We start from the raw sequence: 22728 nt of genomic DNA, 5'->3' as shown, positions 1-22728 counted from the left end.
GTGAACTGGTGCAGCCACTCTGGAAAACTGTGTGGAGGTTCCTCAAAGAGTTAAAAATAGACCTGCCCTACGACCCAGCAATTGCACTGTTGGGGATTTACTCCAAAGATACAGATGCAATGAAACGGCAGGACACCTGCACCCCAATGTTTATAGCAGCAATGCCCACAACAACAGATGAATGGATAAAGAAGATGTGGTTTATATACACAATGGAATATTACTCAGCCATTAGAAATTACGAATACACACCATTTGCTTCAATGTGGATGGAACTGGAGGGTATTATGCTGAGTGAAGTAAGTCAACTGGAGAAGGACAATCATTATATGGTTTGACTCATACGAGGAATATAAAAAATAGTGAAAGGGATTATAGGGGAAAGGAGAGAAAATGAGTGGGAAATATCAGTCAGGGTGACAGCACACAAGAGACTCCTAACTCTGGGAAATGAACAAGGGGTGGTGAAAGGGGAGGTGGGCAGGGGGATGGGATGACTGGATGACGGGCACTGACAGGGGCACCTGACAGGATGAGCACTGGCTATTATACTATATGTTGGCAAATCAAACTCCAATTAAAAAAAAAACAAAAAAAATATAGGGAGGAGTTCAAATGAATTACTGCAATCAGGGAAAACTGGAGAAAAAATATGGTTTGAGCCAACTCTTGAAGGAAAGGGTACCACTTCCAAAGGCAAAGTAGGGCATGACGAGGAGGGCAAGTGCATACCAAGTAGGAGGAACACCTTTGTGTAAGTAAAGTAGGTGGAATTAAGTATAAATGGTAGATTTAGATATAATCAGTACATCTATTTGATGAGAATAGTAGACATAAAAATGGTTATGACAGTCTATAGTTTCCCAAAATAAATGCAATAGCAGTACTTCCAGTCCCAGATGCTGTTCAAGATCCTTCCAGCGTCCATCAAACTGTAGAGTCTATTTCCCCACCTTTTGAATCTGGGCCTTGAATGGTGGTCTTATTACTGCTCCAACCAATAGAGCACAGTGGATGTGATGCTATGTGACTTCCAAGGTGAAGTCATAACAGGATGCAGTTTCTGTCTCCCTCCCTTGTAGTTCACTCACCTTTTCACCCTGGCTATCATGTTTTTAGGGAGCCCAGGACACATCCAGTGATCACATGTAGGTGTCGCACTCAACAGTCTTAGCTACGGTCTCAGCTACAGCTGGAATCAACCAAGACACATAAGTGTATGAAGATTCAGAAGATTCCAGCCCGCAGACTTTGAGTCTTCCAGCTGAAGCACCCAATGTCACAAAGAAGAGACAAGCCATTCCTGCTGTACTCTGTCCAAGTTCCTGATCCTCATAATTCATGAGCAAAATAAATAATTGTTTCAGGCCAATAAGTTCTGGGATAATTTGTTACATAGCCATAGTAAAACACTAACATTGAGTAATTACCGAGTGCCATGTACTATGTTTGAAGCCTTATATTTTCTATTGGGTAGCTATTTCTGTGTAACAAACCATTCCAAACCCAGTGGCTTAAAACAACAGTTCTTGCTTATTAAAGCTCACGTATTTGTGGCCTACTGAGGATTGGCTGACCTAGGTGGGCTTGCTTCTGTGTTTAAGTGTTACCTATGTGTTTAAGTGTTGCTTGAGAGCTCTGCCCTGACCTGGGCTTGGCTGGGGGATCTTAGAGCAGATATACTGTATATGTCTCTTATCCTCCTCTGGAAACTGACAGGTTTGTCTGGGAATGTCATTTTCTTCGAGAGGCAGGACCACAAGAACAAGAGTGGAAATAAATAAGCTTCTTAGGGCCTAAGGTCAGAAATGGCACACCACTGCTTCTTACCAAATTCTACTGGCCAAATCAATTCACATGAGCAGGCCCAGATTAACAGGGAAAGAAAACAGACTCCATCTGTGTAGTTTACTGCAAAGTCACAGGCTAAGGATGTACACATATGGAGGGGTGAAGAGTTGGAGCCATTAATTCAATTTATTACATAATTATCAGGTAAGTACCATTATAATCCCCATTCCATTCATTTCATCAAGAAACTGAGGCACAGAGACCTTAAATAATGTGAGTTAACGGAGTTCCTGGAGCTTCCAGTGATGCTGCTGCTCCTGTGGCTGTCTCATCACTGCAACTGTCCAAGAGACCAAACTCTCAGAATATGTCTTTGCTCTTTAGGTGCTAGACCACAGCTTGGCTGCAAGACTGCTAGATCATCCACGCTTCCCACTTTAAACCAATTCCTGAGCTTCCTCTAATTGGACCTTAGGATCACTATACCAATATGTGTTTCTATTAGCCTCAGGAACTACTAGAAATCCCAACTCTTTTCACCCATCACTAATTCATCCATGAATATGACTCCCTCTTACACTCCTCCCTGACTCCCTGGACACTTCCTGTGCCTCTAAGATTCAAGACCTGTCTTCAATACCCTTTATCTATGATATCCTCTCTGAACAGTCTCTTCACTACCATGCCCCTTCATTTCCAAGCTGACTGAAACAGTTATTGCCTTAAGGACATGCTATGCTGCTCCCACTGCCCTGCAGTCCTCACAAAAGAATGTGTTTTTTTTCTCTTATACCACGTACCTCTGGGCTTGAAGATGAGAGAGCAGTATCCCTCTTGCTTCCTATTGCAGCTTCACAAATCATTCTCCTTCCTCTTCGAAACTTAAACCCTATGAATTTCATGCTATGAGACACTACAACCCCAAATACCGCTATCTCCTTGACCTTCATATAAACAAAGTTTAATTTAATTTATTTTGCAAGACTAGCTTGACCTGAGTTACTTCTTGATTATGTATATGGAAATCATAAGCAAAACTTGAACTGGTTCCCAAGGTTAATATTAAGTCACCACTGACAAATTCCCTACCATTTAAGAAAATTTTAATATTGTAAACAATCACTATGAAGTATAAATAATCACTGCCTTCCCACTATATAAACTACCCCTTACAGAAGGGGCATTGCCCTCTAACAATGTACCCTGAGCCTCATTCCAGGTTTTGGTCTGAGAGCTCCCAGTTTGCAAACTGTATTTTGGTGTGTGCACAATAAACTTTTATGAATCACTACTTGGTCATTCATTGGTTTTCTGTCATTTATGAACTTTTGACAACAGTTGCTTGGTGAGGCCAGAGACATGTGGCTTACTCTTTAGGAAGATGTTCTAGCAGTTGCCCACATAACATCTTATATGAATTGCATCAGATGTAAGCATAGGAGGGCACTTAGCTGCAAAGGAAGCTCAAAAATGTAATCTCTTGCTGCATAAGACCAGCTAAAACCCAGGGTATTCTATTACTAAAGGAAAGGGGAAAATGGGTATTTGGCAACAGTTAGTGATCTTTGTCACATTAGTTAATAGTGGGCCTATTACCCACCTACTCTATGCCTTCCCACAAGTAACTAAGACCAGAGAAAAGCATCACAGCCATAATGATTCTTGTCCTAAATCTCAAGAAAGCAATTGATTCTCCATAACAACCTTATACACTTTTAAAAATACCTTTGATGTTCTGCCACAAAAAATGACTATTTCATATTTTCTCCTCTTTTCTCAAACCTTCAACAGTTCCTTCCCACTCTTAACATTGCACTCTCAGCTGATCCTACCCTTGTATTTTACTGAAAATTTTGAAACAATCACAGGGAGTTCCTTTGCTTCCTACCACCAAATCTATCAACCTACCTACAAATTTCTACCATCAAGTCTTTCTTTGTTCTCATCCTGTCTCCTTTAAGTGTTCCATTCCCAGCAAAGATGAACACTTCCCTTTTTGCTCTGAAGCCTATCCTCACTGGCCTTTTTCAAAGAGTGATGACTGCAGTTTCTCTTGTATCATTATGCTTTTATTTTTCTCCTGTTGGCTATTCCCAGAAATAGTCTCTAATAATTTCAAAAAACCATTTGAGGAAAGGATTCTGGGAAGGTGGTGGAGGAGGATGCACCAGGAGTCTGTCTCCCCACCTAGACATCAATTGCATTGACAGAATCAGATATAACTCCGTTGGAATTCTGGAGTCTACTGAAGGCTTGCAACTTCCAGGCAAAGCCTTGGACAGTAAATTGCAGTTAGTTTCAGTCAATGTTGGCTCTTAGCAGAGTAGCAGCTGCCCAGTCCCACCTCCCAGCCCTGTGGCAGGCCCTGCACATACTCCAGAAGCAGCTTGCGTGCCATTGCAGGAGCCAGAGTACACACACATAAGACCCTGTCCTCCAAACATAGGCAATCTATGCTCTGACTGCTGATTGCTCCTTCTGATCATAGAGATACAAAGAAGTTATGTTTGCTCTCACCATATTCTCACTTCTTTTCTTCTCAATTCACTCCAATTTATCTTCCATCTCTATTACTACACTATAATAGTATAGTGCCAATGTCCTTTTGTCAATGTCCTCTGACTGAACAAATCTAAAGTCTTTCTTAAATGCTTCTCAGCAGCATTTGGCAGCTTTAACTACTCTCTTCTTGAACATTCTCTAACCTTGGTGTCCACATCCACCTCCTACCCTCACTACCATTCTCCTAGTTTATATTTTACATCATTGCCAACTCCTCAGTTTTGTTTTTTGGCTCTTTCTCCTTGGTTCATTCTCTAAATGTCAGAATGCCTCTACTCTTTACACAATCTTTGCACAATCTTACTCTTTGCACAATCTCATACATTCTCATGGCTGTAAGTACCTATATGTACTAAATTATTCTCAAATATTTATTTCTGGGTCAAATTGTTAACTTCTAAACTGTCTCCATTTGAATGCTTGACAGACATCTGAACCTAACCATAACAGGATTTTTCTCACCTAAATGTGTCTTTCCCCCAATTTTCCCCAACCTAAATGGCACCAACATCTTCCCTGGCACTTAACAGAAATTTATAAGGCATCTTTGATTGCTCATTTTTCTAAAACCCCATGTTCTACCCAAAGCAAGCCTTACTGGATCCCTTTCCAAACGTAGGATGACTTTTTCTATCCCCACTCCTCTCACCTGGATTTCTACAAATGCCTAACATAAAATATTCTACTTATCTTGTCTGTTTCACCAACCTCATGGGCTTCATGAGTGAAGGGAATTTGGGTTGTTTTGTCTTCTGCTTTATGCTCACGGTTTAGAATAGGGCCTGATGCTCTATAAGTATTTGTTGAATGATCGGAAGAAAAGTCTAGTGGGAATCAGACATGCAAAAACTGAATTACAATACATTCTTTTAAATGGGAGTATGTACAAAATTTAGAAAGGGGAGTGTTTCCAGATTTGGGAATTAGAGACATCTTTAGTCTTCCTTTTTGGATGAAAGAAAAATAAGCCCAAACCAAAGAATACTGTGGAAATATTTGTCTTAACATTCCCTTTAAAATGTACATTAAGGGGGCAGCCTGGGTGGCTCAACGGTTTAGCGCAGCCTTCAGCCCAAGGCCTGATCCTGGAGACCCAGGATCAAGTCCCATGTCAGGCTTCCTGCATGGAGCCTCCTTCTCCCTCTGCCTGTATCTCTCCCTCTCTCTCTCTCTCTCTCTCCCTCTCTCATGAATAAATAAAAATCTTTTAAAAAATAAAATAAAATGTGCATTGAAGCATAATACACAAGTAATTATATCAATTATTATCACTTCAAATAATTTACAAAAATAAATATAGAGAAACAATGATGAGGGTATTAATGGAAGGAATCAAGCTTCCAGGAGCTGGATTTCTCTAGAAAGGAAAAAAGGTAAGGGAGAAAGACATAAATGTGTAATGTGAAGAAAGACAAAGAAACAATTTTTTAAAATTCCTTTTTCTGGAGGAATGAGAATGGAGGCTGGTCTCAACTTTACAAGACAGCTCTGTGGGACCTCTGTATAAAGTCAGAGAGAGTGAGGACAACCTATCATGGGTAGCTTGTGACTACCGATTAGTATTTAAAATGTAGAAATCTGGGGTACCTGTGTGGCTTAGTTGATTAAGCATCTGTCTTCAGCTCAGGTTATGATCTCAGAGTCCTGGGATAGAGCCCCGTATCGGGCTCCCTGCTCAGAGGGGAGCCTGCTTCTCTTTCCCTCTGCCCCTTCTCTTGCTTGTGCTTTCTCTCTCTCTCTCTCTCTCTCTCTCAAATAAAGTCTTTAAAAAAAAATATAGAAGTCCTAGGAACTGTCAACTCCATTTCTAAGCATTTATCCTATGAAGATAATAGCAAACGTGTATAAAGGTACATTCACAAGGACATTGTTGCAGTAATGTTTAAAATAGCACAAAAGGAAACAGCCTATTCTTTTGTGTACCTGTAGAGGTGCCATTAAAGTCACCTAAACAGAGTGAAATTTACTGGTCTAGAAAGTGGTCTGTGATATACTGGGTTTATGAAAAAGACAAATTGGGGTACCTGGGTGGCACAGTCGGTTAAGTGTCTGACTCTTGGTTTCAGCTCAGGTCATAATCTCAGGATTGTGAGATGGAATCCCATGTTCGGCTTCACACTCTGCATGGAGTCTGCTTGAGATTCTATCTCCCTCTCCCTGTCTCTTCTGTTTGTGCTCTCAATCTCTACAATAAATAAACAAATAAATCTTTTAAAAAAGGGGAGAAAGAAGAATATTGTATATAAGATTTAAGGCATGAATTCCTTTTTGTAAAAAACAAAGTGTACTCCTATTTATCTATATACATATATGTATCCAGAGATGCTTTGTGGGCATGAGAAAAACACATATGTGGTTGAAAAGTACGATTAGAAACACAGAAATACGTGGGTTTCATCTTTTATTTTCATCATTTATTTTATATGATTTTTTATATGATTTTTATTTGATGGTTTTTGGTAATTTAACTTTTCTTGTTTTTTTGTTTTTCCTCCCCAAATAAAATATTTTTGAATATCATGATTGGTTCAGGATAAAATTAAGAGGGCTACATATGGAGACTAAGAACATACTGAGATTTTTGAAAATGATCTGTATTTGATAATCATTATCCAATCATTTAAAAATTTTTTTAAAAATCAGACAGAAATTCTGATTTGTTTTTTAAGCGAGTAGTGGATGGGTGAAAATACATTAAGGTCACTGAAAAGAGGCTATGTTTGGTATTCTGTAATGACTGTATTTTTTTTTAATTTTTATTTATTTATGATAGTCACACACAGAGAGAGAGAGAGAGAGAGAGAAAGGCAGAGACACAGGCAGAGGGAGAAGCAGGCTCCATGCATTGGGAGCCCGATGTGGGACTCGATCCCGGGTCTCCAGGATCGCGCCCTGGGCCAAAGGCAGGCGCCAAACCGCTGCGCCACCCAGGGATCCCTGTAATAACTGTATTAAAAAGGAAAAATAAAAGCAAAGGAACAATAATGAAAACCATAACAGGCAAGAGAGAGGGAGGGAGAAAGGAAGGTCAAGTTCGGGGAAAAGGAGAGACAGGAAGAAGGGATTTGGAATTGATTGTATTGTTCACTAAAATTAGAGAAAATTAAGAAGCAATTATGTAATGAATTCTATCCTTGGAAAATAAAACCATCGTTAGTGATAAATATCCCTAAGGAGGCTACGAAATATATGAAGAAGAAATGAAACATCACTCCAGGGACTGTGGTTTCCTAGTTCTGTGTTCTATTTGGGCTCAGGTGTCTTTTGTCCTCCCATGGCCCAATAACTGTATTGATTGTCTTTTATTACACACTACAATATATCTTAAAGCTGGAAAATCTATCATTTCAATGTAACATTTATTGAAGAATGGTAATGCATTTTACACTTGACAAATGAGCAATTATATCTCTTGCCTAGAGATTTATATAAGGCCTCTAGTTTTAAACAGTCTGAGTCGTTTCAGGAAATAGATCATTTTCAACTGATTTAGAAACAGAAATCAGTTATTCAAATGATTTAGCCTCAAAGAAACTGGTGAAAAATTTACTAATTCAGAGTGTAGTATGTGTTTCATCTCAAACTTGGATTTGCTTCCTTTGATTCTAATTTTACAGATGGAAAAAAAAAAAACACCTTACATGTCCAAAAGATAGAGATGGCTTTGCTTAATTGATGACTGAGTTCAGAAGTATGTTCTAATTCTTATTTGCTCTACTGCCCAGCATGGTATAGACCAAGACAAAATGGAATCCATTTAATTTTTTGTAACATCAATATTATTATTATTATTGTTGTTGTTGTTGTTATGGTCTTCAGTATTTACTGAGGACCTACTTTGTGCCAATCACTACACTAAGGGATTTTACATGGATTATCTCTTAATCCTCATGTAACTCTCTAAAGCAGAGAATATTACTAAACTGCCACTTTACAGATAAGGTAACTTAACTTGCCCATGATCAGAGCAAGGACAAGCCTCTTGGTCTATCTGCCTGTATAGTCCACACATTTGGCTACTTGTTATACTACTATACCTTTCAATATATACTGCCTCTTCTGTTTTTTGTGTGAAATGACATTAGCACATGCCCAATTTAATATATTTTTTTAATCTACATAATCCAGGGTTATGCCACTGGCTTTTTAGGTAAAATAGAATTCTCCTTCCTAATGTTCTACTAAAAATGGTCATCCTTTATGTTCTTGTTTTTTGAAAGCATTAAACACATAATGATAAATCTAGACATGTGTTTTTTTTTTTTAATTTTTATTTATTTATGATAGTCACACAGAGAGAGAGAGAGAGACAGACAGAGACATAGGCAGAGGGAGAAGCAGGCTCCATGCACCGGGAGCCCGACATGGGATTCGATCCCGTGTCTCCAGGATCGCACCCTGGGCCAAAGGCAGGTGCCAAACCGCTGCGCCACCCAGGGATCCCGACATAAGTGTTTTGATTATAGAAAACCTTGCTAGAAAATGACTGTTCTTGACAAATTTAGTAATTGAGTAGGTGCTATTTAAAATGGGAAATGGATGATTTTCAACTGATGTAAAAACAGAGAAATTAAACAATTTAATAAATGCTTCTTGGCGACGCTTTTATGAAGGCAATTATATTTAATCAGAGCAGAGTTTCAGTTTCAGGTCTCAGTTTTGCATAAGCTATAGAGTTTCTCTTCTCCCAAATGAAGTTTAACTCATTATATAATTAACATACATACATTTGACAAATTTAAGGAGCAAACACGGGTTTGACTCAAAATCTTTGCATTCTCCTGGATTTATAGTTTCTCATTTCTAAGACAAGTTTCGAAAAGAGCCTTGAACTTGTACTGCTAAAATTTCACAAGTTAACAGCAATATGACCTTGGGCAAGTCACTGCAGAAGGTGCTTCTCAGTTTTCCATCCACAATGAAGGGATCACATTACTTACCTCATTGGGCTGCTACAAGCTTTAAAGGAAGTAGCATGGGGATTAAAGCTTTTAAAGTAAATCCATTATTATTACGGCTTCTCATCTTGGCAGGAACACAAAATGGCAAATTCCTCGTTTTTTTTTTTTTTTTTTTCTTAATCTCCACTTTTCCTGTTTAAGCATCTATGATGTTTTTTGCCTGTTGGTTATCTCATTACTTTGAAGAAGCATTCCCCAACATTAATCCAGCGCCTTGCTTGCAACAAGGTATTTGATTGCACCCCTTGATTTTATCACAGAAAACTGCTAAACAGAAGACCAGCCCTCAGTATTTTCTGCCGCCTCCCTTTTTATAAGCTCTACTATCTCTACTACCACAGGAAGGTAGATTCTCAAGAACTGAAAATGGTCCATCCAGTTCAAGTCATAATTCTCTAAGATATAGTTTGTAGATAAACTGAAGATTTACCTATGATGTGTTTTATTAGAAACACATAGAATTTCTGTCGTATCAGAAGCCTCTATCCAGTCAAAGATGTATGAATAAGAAGTTAAAGTTGGCATGTGAATCAAAGATAATGTGGAGGCACCTGGGTTGCTTACTCGGTTAAGCATCTGCCTTGGGGTCAGGTCATGATCTCAAGGTCCTGCTTAGTAGGGAGTCTCCTCTGTCTGCCCCTCCCCACCGCTCATGTGCTCACTCTCAAATAAATAAATAAATAAATAAATAAATAAATATAATTTATCTGATAGAAGAATACTTTTATAAAAGCATCAGAGTGAGCACCTTAATTTTCATCATTTTTAACTGTCCCAAGTCACAGCTGTTCAACTTGGGAATCAAGATAAGGCATCGGTGGCTGAGGTCCAAGAATCAGAGAAAGAGGAAACCTACGCAATTAAACAGTGTTTAATATTAATTACATTTATAATACAATACCAGGCCTTCTTGGGGATATGAATTGTCTTTTGACTGGAAGACAAGCTGTCTGGAAAAAGAACCAACACTGATTGAAAAGTAAAGCTTCACTGGACTTATTTTTAACATTTTATGTGAACAACTTCATTTCATTGAGTAACTCTTTAATTTCATCAAATATCCAGTAAGTGTGAAAATTTCCAATTAGCTCATAATTGTCATTTCTTTTAGTTTATTTGAATTAGGATCCAAATAAGTTCTACACATTGAGATTGATTTGATTTGTTTCTTAATTGTCTTTTAATCTATAGGTTCCTTTCTCTCTCCCTGAATGTACTTGTTGAAGAAATTGGACTATTTGTCCTATTGTTTCCCAGGGTCTGGATTTTGCTGATTGCATTCTGGATATGTTGTTTGAAATGTCCTTGCAGGGATGCCTGAGTGGCTCACCAGTTAAGTGCCTGCCTTCAGTTCAGGCCATGATCCTGGAGTCCCAGGATTGAATCCCACATCAGGCTCCCTGCATGGAGCCTCCTTCTCTCTCTGCCTATGTCTCTGCCTCTCTCTCTGTATCTCTCATGAATAAATAAATAAAACCTTTAAAAAAAAATTAAATGTCCTTGAATCCTCTGTATTTTTTGTAAATTGTTAATTGGATCTACAAGCTTAGTCGGATTCAGGGTTTATATATTTGGGTGGTGGCTGTGAAGGTAGCATGTTCTTTGTCAGGAACCATAGACAGACACCTGGTTGTTTCCCTTTCTGCGGTGTTAGCAGATGTCAGCGCTTAAAGCCTTTATCTCAACTCATTAGAGGTTGCAATATGGTGATATTTTTATCATTCTTTATTCACTTATTAGCTGGGATACTTCTTGAATGAGAAACTTCCTCTCATCTACTGTATTCATTTCCTGAGGCTTTTGTAATAAAGAACCATGTACTTGGTGGTTTAAAAACAACAGAAATTTATTCTTTTGCATTTTTGGAGGCCAGAAGTCTAAAATAAAGATATTGGCAGGGCCACATCCCTCCCGGAGGCTCTAGGAGAAAACCTGTTCTTTGCCTCTTCCAACTTCTGGTGGCTGCTGACATTACTTTTGGCTGTGCCACTCCAATTTCTACCACTGTGGTCACTGTTTTTTGCACACCTCTACGTATCTCTTATAAGGACACTTGTCATCAGATTTGGGGCCTACCATGGTAATCCAGGATGTCCTGATCACAAACTCCTTAATATAATTATACCAGTAAAGACCCTTTCTCCCCAGGGTGCCAGGGTGGCTCAGCTGGTTAAGTGTCTGCTTTGGCTCAGGTCATGATCTCAGGGTCCTGGGATGGAGGCCTGCATCAGGTTCCCTGCTCAGCGGGAGTCTCAGGAGAAGTCTGCTTCTCCCTCTCTCTCTGTTCCTGCTCATGCTCTCTTTCTCTCTCTCAAATAAATAAATAAATAAATAAATAAATAAAATAAAATAAAAGGCCGTTTTTTTCAAGTAAGGTAACATTCACAGGTTCTGAGGATTAGGAGATGGACATTTTCTTTTGGGGGCCACCATTCAACCCACTACATCTACTATTTGGTACTTGGTGGTACGGTTCATGCTTATTTTTCTTCATTTATCACTCTCCAAAATAATGAGTTAATTCCCCAACATCCTCCAATAGTGAGCAATTAGAATTTTCATATTTTGTTTTTTAACAGTAGTATAAATGAATGGATTGAAACATTTGGTGTACTTCAACTTGCTGCAAATTCTATCCTATTGGTCTCAAAGTGTCTCATCTTTGGCCTATGGGGGCCGCTTCAGGCTGGCTTCTGGGTTTCTTTGACTTGACACTAGCAATCTTTAGTATCTTCTATTATGAGTTGAATTGTGTCCTCTAAAAAAGAGATGTTGAAATCCTAATCCTAGTACCTCAGAAAGTGATCTTATTTGGAAATAGTGTCTTTACAGAGACAAGTTAGAATGCAGTCATTAGGGTAAGCCCTAATCCAATATGAGTAGCATCCTTACAAAAAGGAAAATTTGGGACACAGAGACAGACATGTACAGAGGGGAAACAATGTAAAGACACAGGGAGAATGCCAAGTATAGATGGAGGCAGAGATTGGAGTGATGCGACCATAAGCCGAAGAACACCAAAGATTGCTGGCCACCACCAGATGAAGAAGCATTATACTCAGGGTGTCATTAGAGCATGGTCTTGCTGACACCTTGATTTCAGACTTCTAGCTTCCAGGACTGTGAGAAAATAAATTTCTATTATTTTAAGCCACCCAGTTTGTGGTACTTTGTTAAAATAGCCCAGAGAAACTAATACATCTCCCTTGTTATCTGTATGAAAATATATTCTAGACTCATTTTTCATTAGGTTGAAATTGGCAATTTCATCTGGTTCAAGCTGATATTTTTCTTGCTCTGGTCCTGGAGTCAGCAATATCTGAGAATATCAAAGGAGCCTTGATTCCTTTGAGTGGAAAATGGTATTTCAAGATCATAATCTGGGAGCTAGAGAAGCTCACAGTTACTAAACTGGTCACTGTGCCTAGGCTCTTTCAGAGCTATGTATATTTTATAAGCTAAAACCTTGAGTTTGGGTTTTGTTGTTTTTTAGAAAAAAGACATTTCTTGGTCTTGACTTGGAATCAGAATAAGACATTTCTCCAAGGAGTACGGGTCTTGAAGTGTCATAATCTAGGCCTTATGTGTACTCATTGCTACTGGGTTGGTTATTTCTACGCCTTTTCAGAGGCAGGGTAAAAAAATAAAATGCTTTATGATGCTTCTAATTCAAATTAAGGACTACAGAATTTTTACTTCTTCATTTGTATTTTAAATCTCCATTTCCTTTCCCCCATGTTGGTAGTCCTGGTTTTCATGAATGATTGAGATGATATAATTAGAACATCATATAATTACCCATTTTACTTATCTCACATTTTACATTTAAAAAACCGGAACACATACACAAACATTGTCACATCAATGCAGAGAAGAGTGAAAAAAAATTTTTATATTTATTCATTTTTTACAAAATATCTCACTATGGATGTATAGTCAAATCGCTGTGTTTTAAAGTCACTTGAAAAGGTTCTCTGTGTGTTATGAAACATACTATTAGGTTTATCTGCTTCATTTTATTTCAGTTCTGAGACCAATTACAATTAAACTTATTTTATAAATAAGTTAATTTTATCTTATAATTAAAGTGAACAGGTTTCCAGAATCAAATATAAAAGATATATTTAAGTAAGCCTAGTTTCCATTCCTGTCCTCATCATAATATTTTCTCCTTGTCCTTATAGGTAACCTTCCTTTAAAACAAATATGGTTTATCTTTTTTTTTTTTTTTAATATAAGCAAGTGTATGGACACACATTTATATAGTTTCTCTTTTCTTAAACGGTAGCATACAAAGAACACTTATCTCTACTTGCTTTTCTCACTCAACACTATATCCTAAAGATTAATCCATAGTGGCATATAGAGATATTCCTCATTCCTTGTCATAGTTGCAGAATATTTCACCATGTGCACGTACTATAATTTATTCTAGTTTATTTAACCAATCTCCTTATATGGACATATCAGGGTGTTTCCTTTCTTTTGGTGTGATAAGCAGTCCTATAATGAATAGTTCTGGGCATATATACCTTTTCATATTTTTGCTACTATATTTGTGGGTTGGAGTCCTAGAATTGGCATTGTTGGGTCAATGGGCAAATTCATATGCAAATTACTAGATATAGTTGTGCACACATGTAACCAAGCAACTTGATGAATTCCAATGATAAATCAGCATTTAGCTTAAGCAGTTTTCTTTTTTATTTATTTGAGAAAGAGAGTGTGTGCATAAGTGAGGGAGAAGGGCAGAGGGAGAGGAAGAAACAGACTCTCCATTGAACATGGACCCCAACTCAGGGCTCTATTTCACAACTCTGAAATTATGACCCGAGTTGAAATCAAGAGTCGGAAGCTTAACCTACTGAGCCACCCAGGCACCCCTTAGCTTTAGGAATCTCATCTCATGACAGCATATATTCTATTTACATACAAAAATTACTCTGTATACTCACCACTTATCAAAATTTAGTTGAACTTTTTGTGGTTAAATTAATCATCAACCACTGGCATCATTATTAAAATCCCATAGGAATATTCTATAAAGTGAGTCAAAAAGATCTTCCACTTGCTTTGATGTTATTGATGTAACTTAACCATTAATAATAAAACATCCACCCAATACTTACCAAAGCACTTTCTAGAACCTTTGATCTTCCCAACAATCATAAGTGATGGTTAATATTTCATCTTATCAAGCACAGAGAATTTTAGTTACTGCAGAAGATCTCACAGTAAGGTAAAAGCATTGTCAAACCTGACTGCACATACTTTGCACTGTTATTTTTGCTAAGCTACCACTAACTGGCTTATATTTCCATATACAAAAAATAATTGCAAGTTTGTTGCTGTTTTAAGACATGAAGTAGCAGTTTTAAACTGTAAGTTAGATGGAAGAGAACATTAAAAAAAAATAGTTAAAGAAATCTCCTTACATGTATAAAAGTAATTGGTGTGGCCAGTAATTTCTTTTTACACATTGCATCAAACATCAGTACATGAGGAAATCAACAGGCATTTTTTGTTTTGTTTTGTTTTGTTTTGTTTTGTTTTTGTAAAGGCCTAAAAAATAGGTGAACTTTGATTATAACTTTTTTTGGTAGAACTGAAATACACCACTGCTCTTGCTATCTTGAATGAATGCAGCAACTATGCACTATACAAAAGGGACTTTCATTAGTATTGGTAAGCTTGAGTTACAAGATCTTTCCTTTTCACTTCTGTTTTCTCCAAAAGTACCCAATACTACTGAGCATGTAAGGGCTACATGATGCCTTAAATATGCCAGATAATTAGCTTTATTGATCTATTATTTAAGAACATGGATACTGAAGTTATGTAATGAGATTTTAGTTCAAGCTAATTTCCTTGAGTAGTCTTTTTAGATTTTTTTTCTTTTTTTTTACCATTGTTGCTAAAATAGTCATTTGGACACCAAAACATTTTAATATTTGGACATACAAGGCTTGATGTCATTTTGTTTATGCTATATTAAAATTCATGCACTAAATTTTTCAGTTGCTTCTTTTGTTTCATTAGTTATCCTGTGTTTAGGCAGAATATTAACATCAAAAGAAAGAAGCAACTTTTTATCATCCAGTGCAAAACATTTTGAGTAAAAAAAAAAAAAAAAGGTTTCATCATCAAGAAAGAGAGCACTCCATGTATCTATCTGAGTAAATGGCTGTTACAAAGTATGACTTCACAAACTGAAAATCCTTGTACCATACATGGTACAAAGAATTGCTATAGTTACAAAAGTTATTTAAGCTTCCCTCCTCCAAGAAAAAGTTCAGTTAGAAAGAATTTAAATATAATGCTATATCTATCCTTACATGGGAGGAGCTTTCTATTCACAGATTTCCAGTTTTGTGAATTAAACAGCTGTAGCCTCCAATTTTTTTTTAAAGATTTTATTTATTTATTCATGAGAAACACAGTGAGAGTGAGGCAAAGACACAGGCAGAGGGAGAAGCAGGCTCCATGCATGGAGCCCAACGTGGGACTCTATCCCGGGTCTCCAGGATCACGCCTTGGACTGAAGATGGTGCTAAACCGCTGAGCCACCTGGGCTGCCCTGTAGCCTCCAAATTAATCAGACCTACTATTTTGGTACAAGATCAGGAAATATCTCTGAAACTAAACTGGCTGGCACACATACATAATGACTGAGGGCATATTGCAAGTAAATGACGACGCAATAACAGTTAAGTTGGAATGGAGTCCATGGTGGTTACTTAGAAGCCAGCCACACTGGAGGGAGAAGGGAAGATAACTGGATCAATATTAGTCAAGTGCTTCAGCATTGTTGCAATGAAAAGTGTGTAAAAGAAAAAAAAAAAAAGGCCATCTCAGAGCCTCCAAGAAGTATGAAGGTCTGGGTTTTCTGTCTTTTTAATCTGCTAATTATAATTTGTTACTTCATAGGTCAGATTCAATCAGAGCATAACTGTCACTAATCTCCTTGGGAATAAATCCACGGAGAATAAATCTCATAGATTTTTTTTTTTTTTAGATTTCATTCATTCATTCATTCATTCATTCATTCATTCATTCATTCGAGACAGAGACCGGCAGAGGGAGAAGCAGGCTCCATGCAGGGAGCCCGACATGGGACTCGATCCTGAGACTCCAGGATCACGCCCTGGGCTGAAGGCAGGGGCTAAACCGCTGAGCCACCCGGGAATCCCCAAATCTCATAGATTCTAACCTATGTTTTATATGCAGTGGTCTCCATCTTAATTGAGGGCAAAACATTTTATCATTTAGTTAAGAATATCAAGTGGCTAGGGAAGTGAGGTGGAAGACAAGGGATTCCAAGAGCAAATACTTGGTAGTACCTATACATAAAAAGGTAAAAAAAAGAAGACTTCCTGGTAAGTGGTGATATTTGCCAGTATCGGTACTGTTTAGTGTAACTTTTTGAGCTGATGGTCACCTGAATATCAAATAAATTACGAATGTTGATGGAACCCTATTTCTATGTATCAAAACACGATGATCTCCTAAGACTTTTTTTTTTTAAGTGCCCTCACGCAGGTTGCTGTGCAAGGGAACTGAAACGAGACTGTTGTGCTAAAAAGAAATCTCAAAATTAATGGATAGTCTCCATGCCCGTCACAAACATACCGACAACTTCCCATTTTCTGAGTATTAATGGCTTCTGCTCTAATTTCTTCCTGCAGGTCCTGGCAGGTTGCAGCTTTTCCTCTCTCGTACATCGCCTTTGATTATTTCCCCAAATATACTTTCGGTGGCATACGAACTTTGACATTTCGTTTTGCTTTGCGAGGAGGATCCACTCCTTCACTTGCCCGGACTACAGTCCACGTCTCTCCAAGTTCCTAGGGGCAGAATTAGGTGCGGCGAGCTCTGCCTTCGAAGCGGAGCACTCCCGGTTCTGCGTGACACGCTGCCCCGAAGGCGGGAGTCGGGAGCAGCGCAGGTCCGGCGCCTCCTGGTTCACACTCCGACACGTGGGCTTCCTCTGCTCGCTCCGGCGGCGAGAGGCCGCGAGACGGGGCGGCCCCACCGAGGTATTTCCTGTCAGTCCCAGGCGCGGGCCATGCGGTCACAGGATTTCGGCAGTTTTTAAAAATCGAGGGGGGACGTTATCGTGCTGTCATAATCCGGTGATATGCAGGTCGGTTTTTTTTTTTTTTTCTTTTTTTCCTTTCGGCATTTCCACCACGGAAGTACTAGCACGCTAGTAAGGGGCCGAACCTCGGGGAAACTTAAGCCCAGAGCCTTTTAGCTGTACCGGTGGAAACGACTCAGCCGGTTCAGGGGTCATTAATTCTGAAATGTGTTAGCAGCGGGCTCAAAGCAGCTCTCCCCCTTTAGGAACACGTACACGGTCTTGCCGGCGAAGGGCCCGGCCTTCGCGACGCGAGAGGAACGGACGCCTCAGAGCGCCGAGTCCACGACGAGCTCACGCCCCGAGATGACTCCGCATTTAAACTCTGCCCGGAGTCCGAGCGCTCCGGGGGCCGGAAGCGGGGCCACGTGACCGGTCCGCCTCCGCAGCCATTGCTAACGAGGCAGCCGCCAGCGCCCCTTCTGTATTTCCTCGCTTCTCCAAGCGCAGGGAGACGCAGAAACACCTGACAAGAGTTGGCTGCCAGGTAGCTTTGGACTTGAGGGTCAACACCACTCATGCTATGTCCAGCGATACTTTGCAAGCCCCTCAGCCTAAAACAGCTGTGGGGCACTTCCGCCTGGGTGGCAACCAGGTGATCACGCGAGACTTGGGGAGCCGGCCGGACGACTCGACTACCCCAGTCCCCGCGCTCCGCCAGCCCAGCACCCTCCGCTGCGCGTGACGACGCGGCCCACGGCGGCCTCCGCCCCGGCGCGCCTGCGCACGCGGCTCTCGCGGTGTCTCGCGCTCAGCCCCGCCCACCTCTGCCCCCGCCCTTTCCGCCCCTCCCTCCCCCTCCGCCCTGTCTCTCGGCGGCAGCGGCGGCGGCGGCGGCTCGCGCAGCTCGTTGGCTCACTATATAAAGGGGAGAAGCGGGCGGACCGGACGGCTGGAGCTGCAGCCGGTGGCGGCAGCGGCGGCGCGGGGAGCGGCGACCGGTGGTGGTTTCCCTCCTTGGCGCGGGGTGGGGAGCGGGCAACGCCCCCCCGGACCCCAGAAGGGTCGTGGCTTTTTTTTTTTTTTTTTTTTTTTTTAAGGGCGATTCTCGAGGTTTTTAGCTCGGGGAGGACTGCCCCCCTCCTCCTCTTCCTCCTCCTCCTCCTCCTCCTCTCACCGCTCCCCTTCTACTCTTTCAGGATTCGATTTTGTTTGAAATTTTTACCCCCAATCTTGCGGTGGCTTGGGCCACCCTCCGGGTGTTTTGGTTTTCTTTTTTTTCTTTTTTTTTTCTTTTTGGTTTTTTGTTTTTAATCTTGTTTTCTCGGGGTTGCCCCCCCTCTTGTTTGTGTTGTGTGTGGAAATGGCGAACTCGGCAAATACAAACACCGTGGTAAGGACGTGGTTTGGTGGCCGGCGGGGGCTTGGTCCGGGCGGCAGCAACGGCCGGACCGGGCGGGGGCGGGGACGGCGGCGACTCCCGGCCTCTACTCTCCTCAGCCGCCCGCGCGGCCGCCGCCGCCGCCGCCGCCGCTTCCCGCCTCGGGCGGAGCGGGCCGGGGCGGCGGGCGCGGGGGGGGCGGGGGGAGGGCGCCTCGGGCTGGCGGCGGCGGCGGCGGCGGCGGGAGGAGGAGGGCGGGGGCGCCGGCGGGGCCTGGGGCCGCCGCGGGGCGGTCGGGGCCGCGCAGGCCGTTGGGCCGGGGCGAGCGCGCGGCTCCGGCCGCAGACCCCGGCCGCCGGGAGGGCGGGCGGGCGGGCGTGAAGCCTCCGCTTCCCCCCCTGCGCCCCCCCCGGGGGCCCGGCCGCGCCGGCTCGACACGGGCGCCCCGAGCAGCCTCCACAGACAAAACCCGCGTCTGGGGAATCGGGCGAGTCCCCAGGACCCGCCGTGTGGCCCACTTCAGTGCAGTGGAAGGCGAACGGCTACTTTGGGGGTTACTTGGGATGTTTCTGGCGGTTGTGCTTATTAGGGGGAGCCTTCACTGAGGCCATTTTATATTTCTTAAAAAAAAAAAAAAAAAAAGGAAAAAGGAAAGAAAAGGACGAAGGTTGAAAAGCACTTATCTCGGTTCCTTCCGAATCGGTAAAATGGCGAAGGGGAAGCAACACCCCCCCCCCCCATCGTATCTTCCACTAGCAAAAGCACCAAAGCAAACAAACAAACAAACAAACCAACAAAAAAGCCTACAGTGGTCCCAGCGCCCCTGCTTTCGCCTTGAAATTTGCCTACGTCTCCCCCCCGCCCCCCCCCCCCCCGTTTGTCCCTTTTTGGTTACTTGCGATCACGTAGGTTTGCAAAAAGCAGTCACATAAAAACAACCTTGTCCGTCACCAACGCCAATGCGATCACTAGTCCACCCCACTCTTATTTTTATTCTGACCGTAAAAACACGTTTTTGTTTTTGTTTTTTTGTTGTTTTTTTGTTTTGTTTTTTTTCCCGGTCCCAAACGCCGCAGACGAGCCCGCGGCCGCCCGACTCCGTACCGTTGGCGACTCGGGTCGATCCATCATGGCTGCGGCCGCTTACCCTGCTTTTGAGTCCCTGAGCCTTGTGGTCCTCCTCCCTTTGGCTGCCCTGTTTATATAGAGCCATTGCCGCTCTCTAATATAGACTCTGCCAGGATGGGAAGGTGCTTTTCAGGCCTACGTCACCGCCTCTCCATTTAAACACTAGATCCGGCTTTAAATAGTGAGAGCTGCTGAGAGCGGGGCTGGGAGGTGCGTGCTCCCGAGGCGAGAGGCAGGAGCGAGCCGAGCGCCCGGTTTATTTCTAGGTCCTTCAGCTGCCACTGGGATTTCGCGCCCGACGGGGCCGCTTTCGGAGGGAGGGGGGGTCCCCAAGTTTTTTTGTTTGTTTGTTTGTTTTGACGCAGCAGCTAGGGTTTCCTGCCTTTGTTGAGGGGGCGGGGGGGGGGGAACGCAGAATTGCTGTCCCTTCTTCTTATATTTATATCTTTGCTTTTAAAGAGGATTGTAGCTCAGAGGTCTGTGGTCATTTTTGTATTGGGAAATGCGTTATTGTTGGGCATTTAAAGAAAACGACAACAGAAACACCGCTTCCTACATTAACTCTGAGCTGCAGGGTACTTGATGACTCTGATAGTGTTTCGTCCATCGAGTATTCAGAAAATGTGTTAGAAATAAAGCTCCTATATGCCATTGTTTTTCTGTAACGTTAGACACAAAGCTTTTTTGAAGATAAAGTGCCTAAAGCTTCAACGTGGGGCCTTATGTCCACAGTGCATCTATTGTATGTAGGGAAATTGTGAGTAATGAGAGGGGAGGCTTAGTGCAAACTGGATTTTTAAAATATTAAAATTCGAAGTTGACGTTGTCTTTTGATTTCATTGGATATTAACATTCAAGATAGAAGTTAATTTGGTTTATTTTTCCAGTATTCTGCCTCCCCGGGGTGGGGTGTGGGGGGACTGACACTTTGGAAAGGAACCTCCTAATTAATCATGAGATAGTGGCTCTTTAATTTACCTTTTTTTAAGTTTGGAATACCTGTGTTTTGAAAGCCAAGAAAAACCTAAATTACTTTGTATTTTGTAAAAGGCAAACATTTTGATTCAAATAAGGTTTAGCATTTTAAATAATATCTTGGAAGTTGCTTATTTCAGATAGTACCCGCATACCCCCATGCTTTTAAAAACATCAGTTTTTGGGGATCCCTGGGTGGCTCAGTGGTTAAGTGTCTGCCTTTGGCCTGGGGCATGATTCTGGAGTCCCGGGATCGAGTCCCCCGTGGGGCTCCCTGCATGGAGCCTGCTTCTCTCTCTCTGCCAGTGTCTCTGCCTCTCTCTCTCTCTCTCTCTGTGTCTGTCATGAATAATTAGATAAAATCTTAAAAAAAAATAGGTATTTAAAAAAAATCAGTTTTGGGGGGTATATCAACTTAGGAACAATTCAACTAAATTATTCTCTGTATGTGTACTTTGCGAAGAATACACATTTCCCTTTATAGTGCTTTTATGAATCCGGTAAATGGTCAGGTTGTGGGTTAACTAAGGCACATAAGCAGAATCCTAAAACAAGATAAATTCATTAAATAGGGAGTGCCAGAAGAACGCAAATTTTATAGCTGTAAATGTCTGGGTCTCCAAGCTGAAGATTTTTAGGAGTGATTGACTTCAGAAAACACCAAACACCAGTTTGCTGAAAAAATAATTTGTATCATCAACTTAAGATTCATAGTAACAATTTAAAATTACACCACCTCTTTATAGTGCCTTAAAGATCATTATTGGCTTAAAACCACTTTTTGAATGTTATTTTTGTAATTCAGTGGTTAAATCACCGTAGATAAAGTGATACCTATAGTCAGTTACAATTTCTTAATATATAGAACCAGAATGTTAAAATAAGGAGGCCCTACAGAGTTTTACAATTTTTCACATGAATAATTTAAAGTTTACAGAGGCAGATTTGATTTAGAAAAAGTCAGGTTAGTGAGTGGAATATCAAAGGTGAGGACCCACATATATAAAAAGTTTTTCTGATTGTGTTGAAAAGGGACAAATTTTAATGGTTGAGGTAAGTTATACAGAGGAACTCGTTATTTGTAGTTTTGGCAGTGCAAGAACACATTTTCTTAGCTCTCCTGTGATAACAATATTGTTGATAGAGATGCTAATGAAACATTTCTATTTGAGGTTTGGTTATGAGAGCAAACCCCTGGCCTTATTGGTAACCAGTAGTTCTTACCTTAAGCAGCATATGTAAACACAAGTAATGACAAACCTTAAAAGAAAAAGGCTGATAACCTTAATCGTGTGGTAATGGATAGGATTTATTACAGGGTAACTCTAGTTTTATCATGCTGAACATGCAAACTTCTTGCTTAACATTTTAAAAATAGGATCTGGGTTGGGCAAATTGACAGTGACTTTTGATTTTTAAAAAATACTTTATATTTTTTCAAGTGTTTTCACATCTATTCTCCTTTTATTCTTCTGGCAACTTTCTAGAAGCAGTCGTCCCCTCCACACCTTCCCAAGTAATACCCCCCAAATAGTAGTAATAATAATAATTAGAAAAATAAACATTGAGGCTGTCCATGATTCTATTTCATAGCCATCGTCTGGGCAGTAGTTGAAGGAAAGAAATCCCGGGTAAGAAATCAGTGTCCCTTGTTCATCTGGGGCTTTGAGACCTGATACTGTGGGTATATGAACAGTGTAATGGTGTAGCTTAAAGGCACAGACTGGTTAACAGAAAATCGAAATTACCTGATTTTTAAATGAGATCGCAGATGTTATCAGGCAAATGACTGTAGGACATAAGGTTCTCTAGTATAAGGCTTAGTAAGGAGGTTGTGACAGGAGTCAAAGGAA

At 41.1% G+C, this 22728-nt stretch overlaps 1 protein-coding gene and 1 long non-coding RNA gene across 3 annotated transcripts in view; one reads left to right on the top strand and one right to left on the bottom strand.

Annotated features, from left to right (window-relative positions):
* LOC144320986 (uncharacterized) overlaps window positions 1-18146 on the bottom strand; it is a 28577-nt gene extending 10431 nt beyond the window's left edge. The window contains exons 1-2 of the long non-coding RNA XR_013386606.1: window positions 16944-18146; window positions 6378-6538 (exon numbers count right to left, since the gene is read on the bottom strand). This is a non-coding gene — a long non-coding RNA (uncharacterized LOC144320986). The remainder of the gene's footprint in view (window positions 1-6377; window positions 6539-16943) is intronic.
* Window positions 18147-18254: 108 nt separating this feature from the next.
* Window positions 18255-22728, top strand: part of GTF2A1 (general transcription factor IIA subunit 1) — a 46597-nt gene continuing 42123 nt past the window's right edge. The window contains exon 1 of one of the 2 annotated variants that reach the window (XM_077910246.1): window positions 18255-18784. In XM_077910246.1, coding sequence (XP_077766372.1) covers window positions 18755-18784 — 30 coding nt within the window. In that variant the 5' untranslated portion in view covers window positions 18255-18754. Of the gene's footprint in view, window positions 18785-20089; window positions 20111-22728 lie in introns of those variants that run through there. The other variant, XM_077910247.1, reaches the window with a different exon arrangement.

The sequence above is a fragment of the Canis aureus genome, chromosome 9 (assembly GCF_053574225.1).
Source record: "Canis aureus isolate CA01 chromosome 9, VMU_Caureus_v.1.0, whole genome shotgun sequence".
Taxonomy (NCBI): Eukaryota; Metazoa; Chordata; class Mammalia; order Carnivora; family Canidae; genus Canis; species Canis aureus.
The sequence above is the reverse complement of the archived record's forward strand: the minus strand, read 5'-3'. Positions and strand labels throughout refer to the sequence as shown.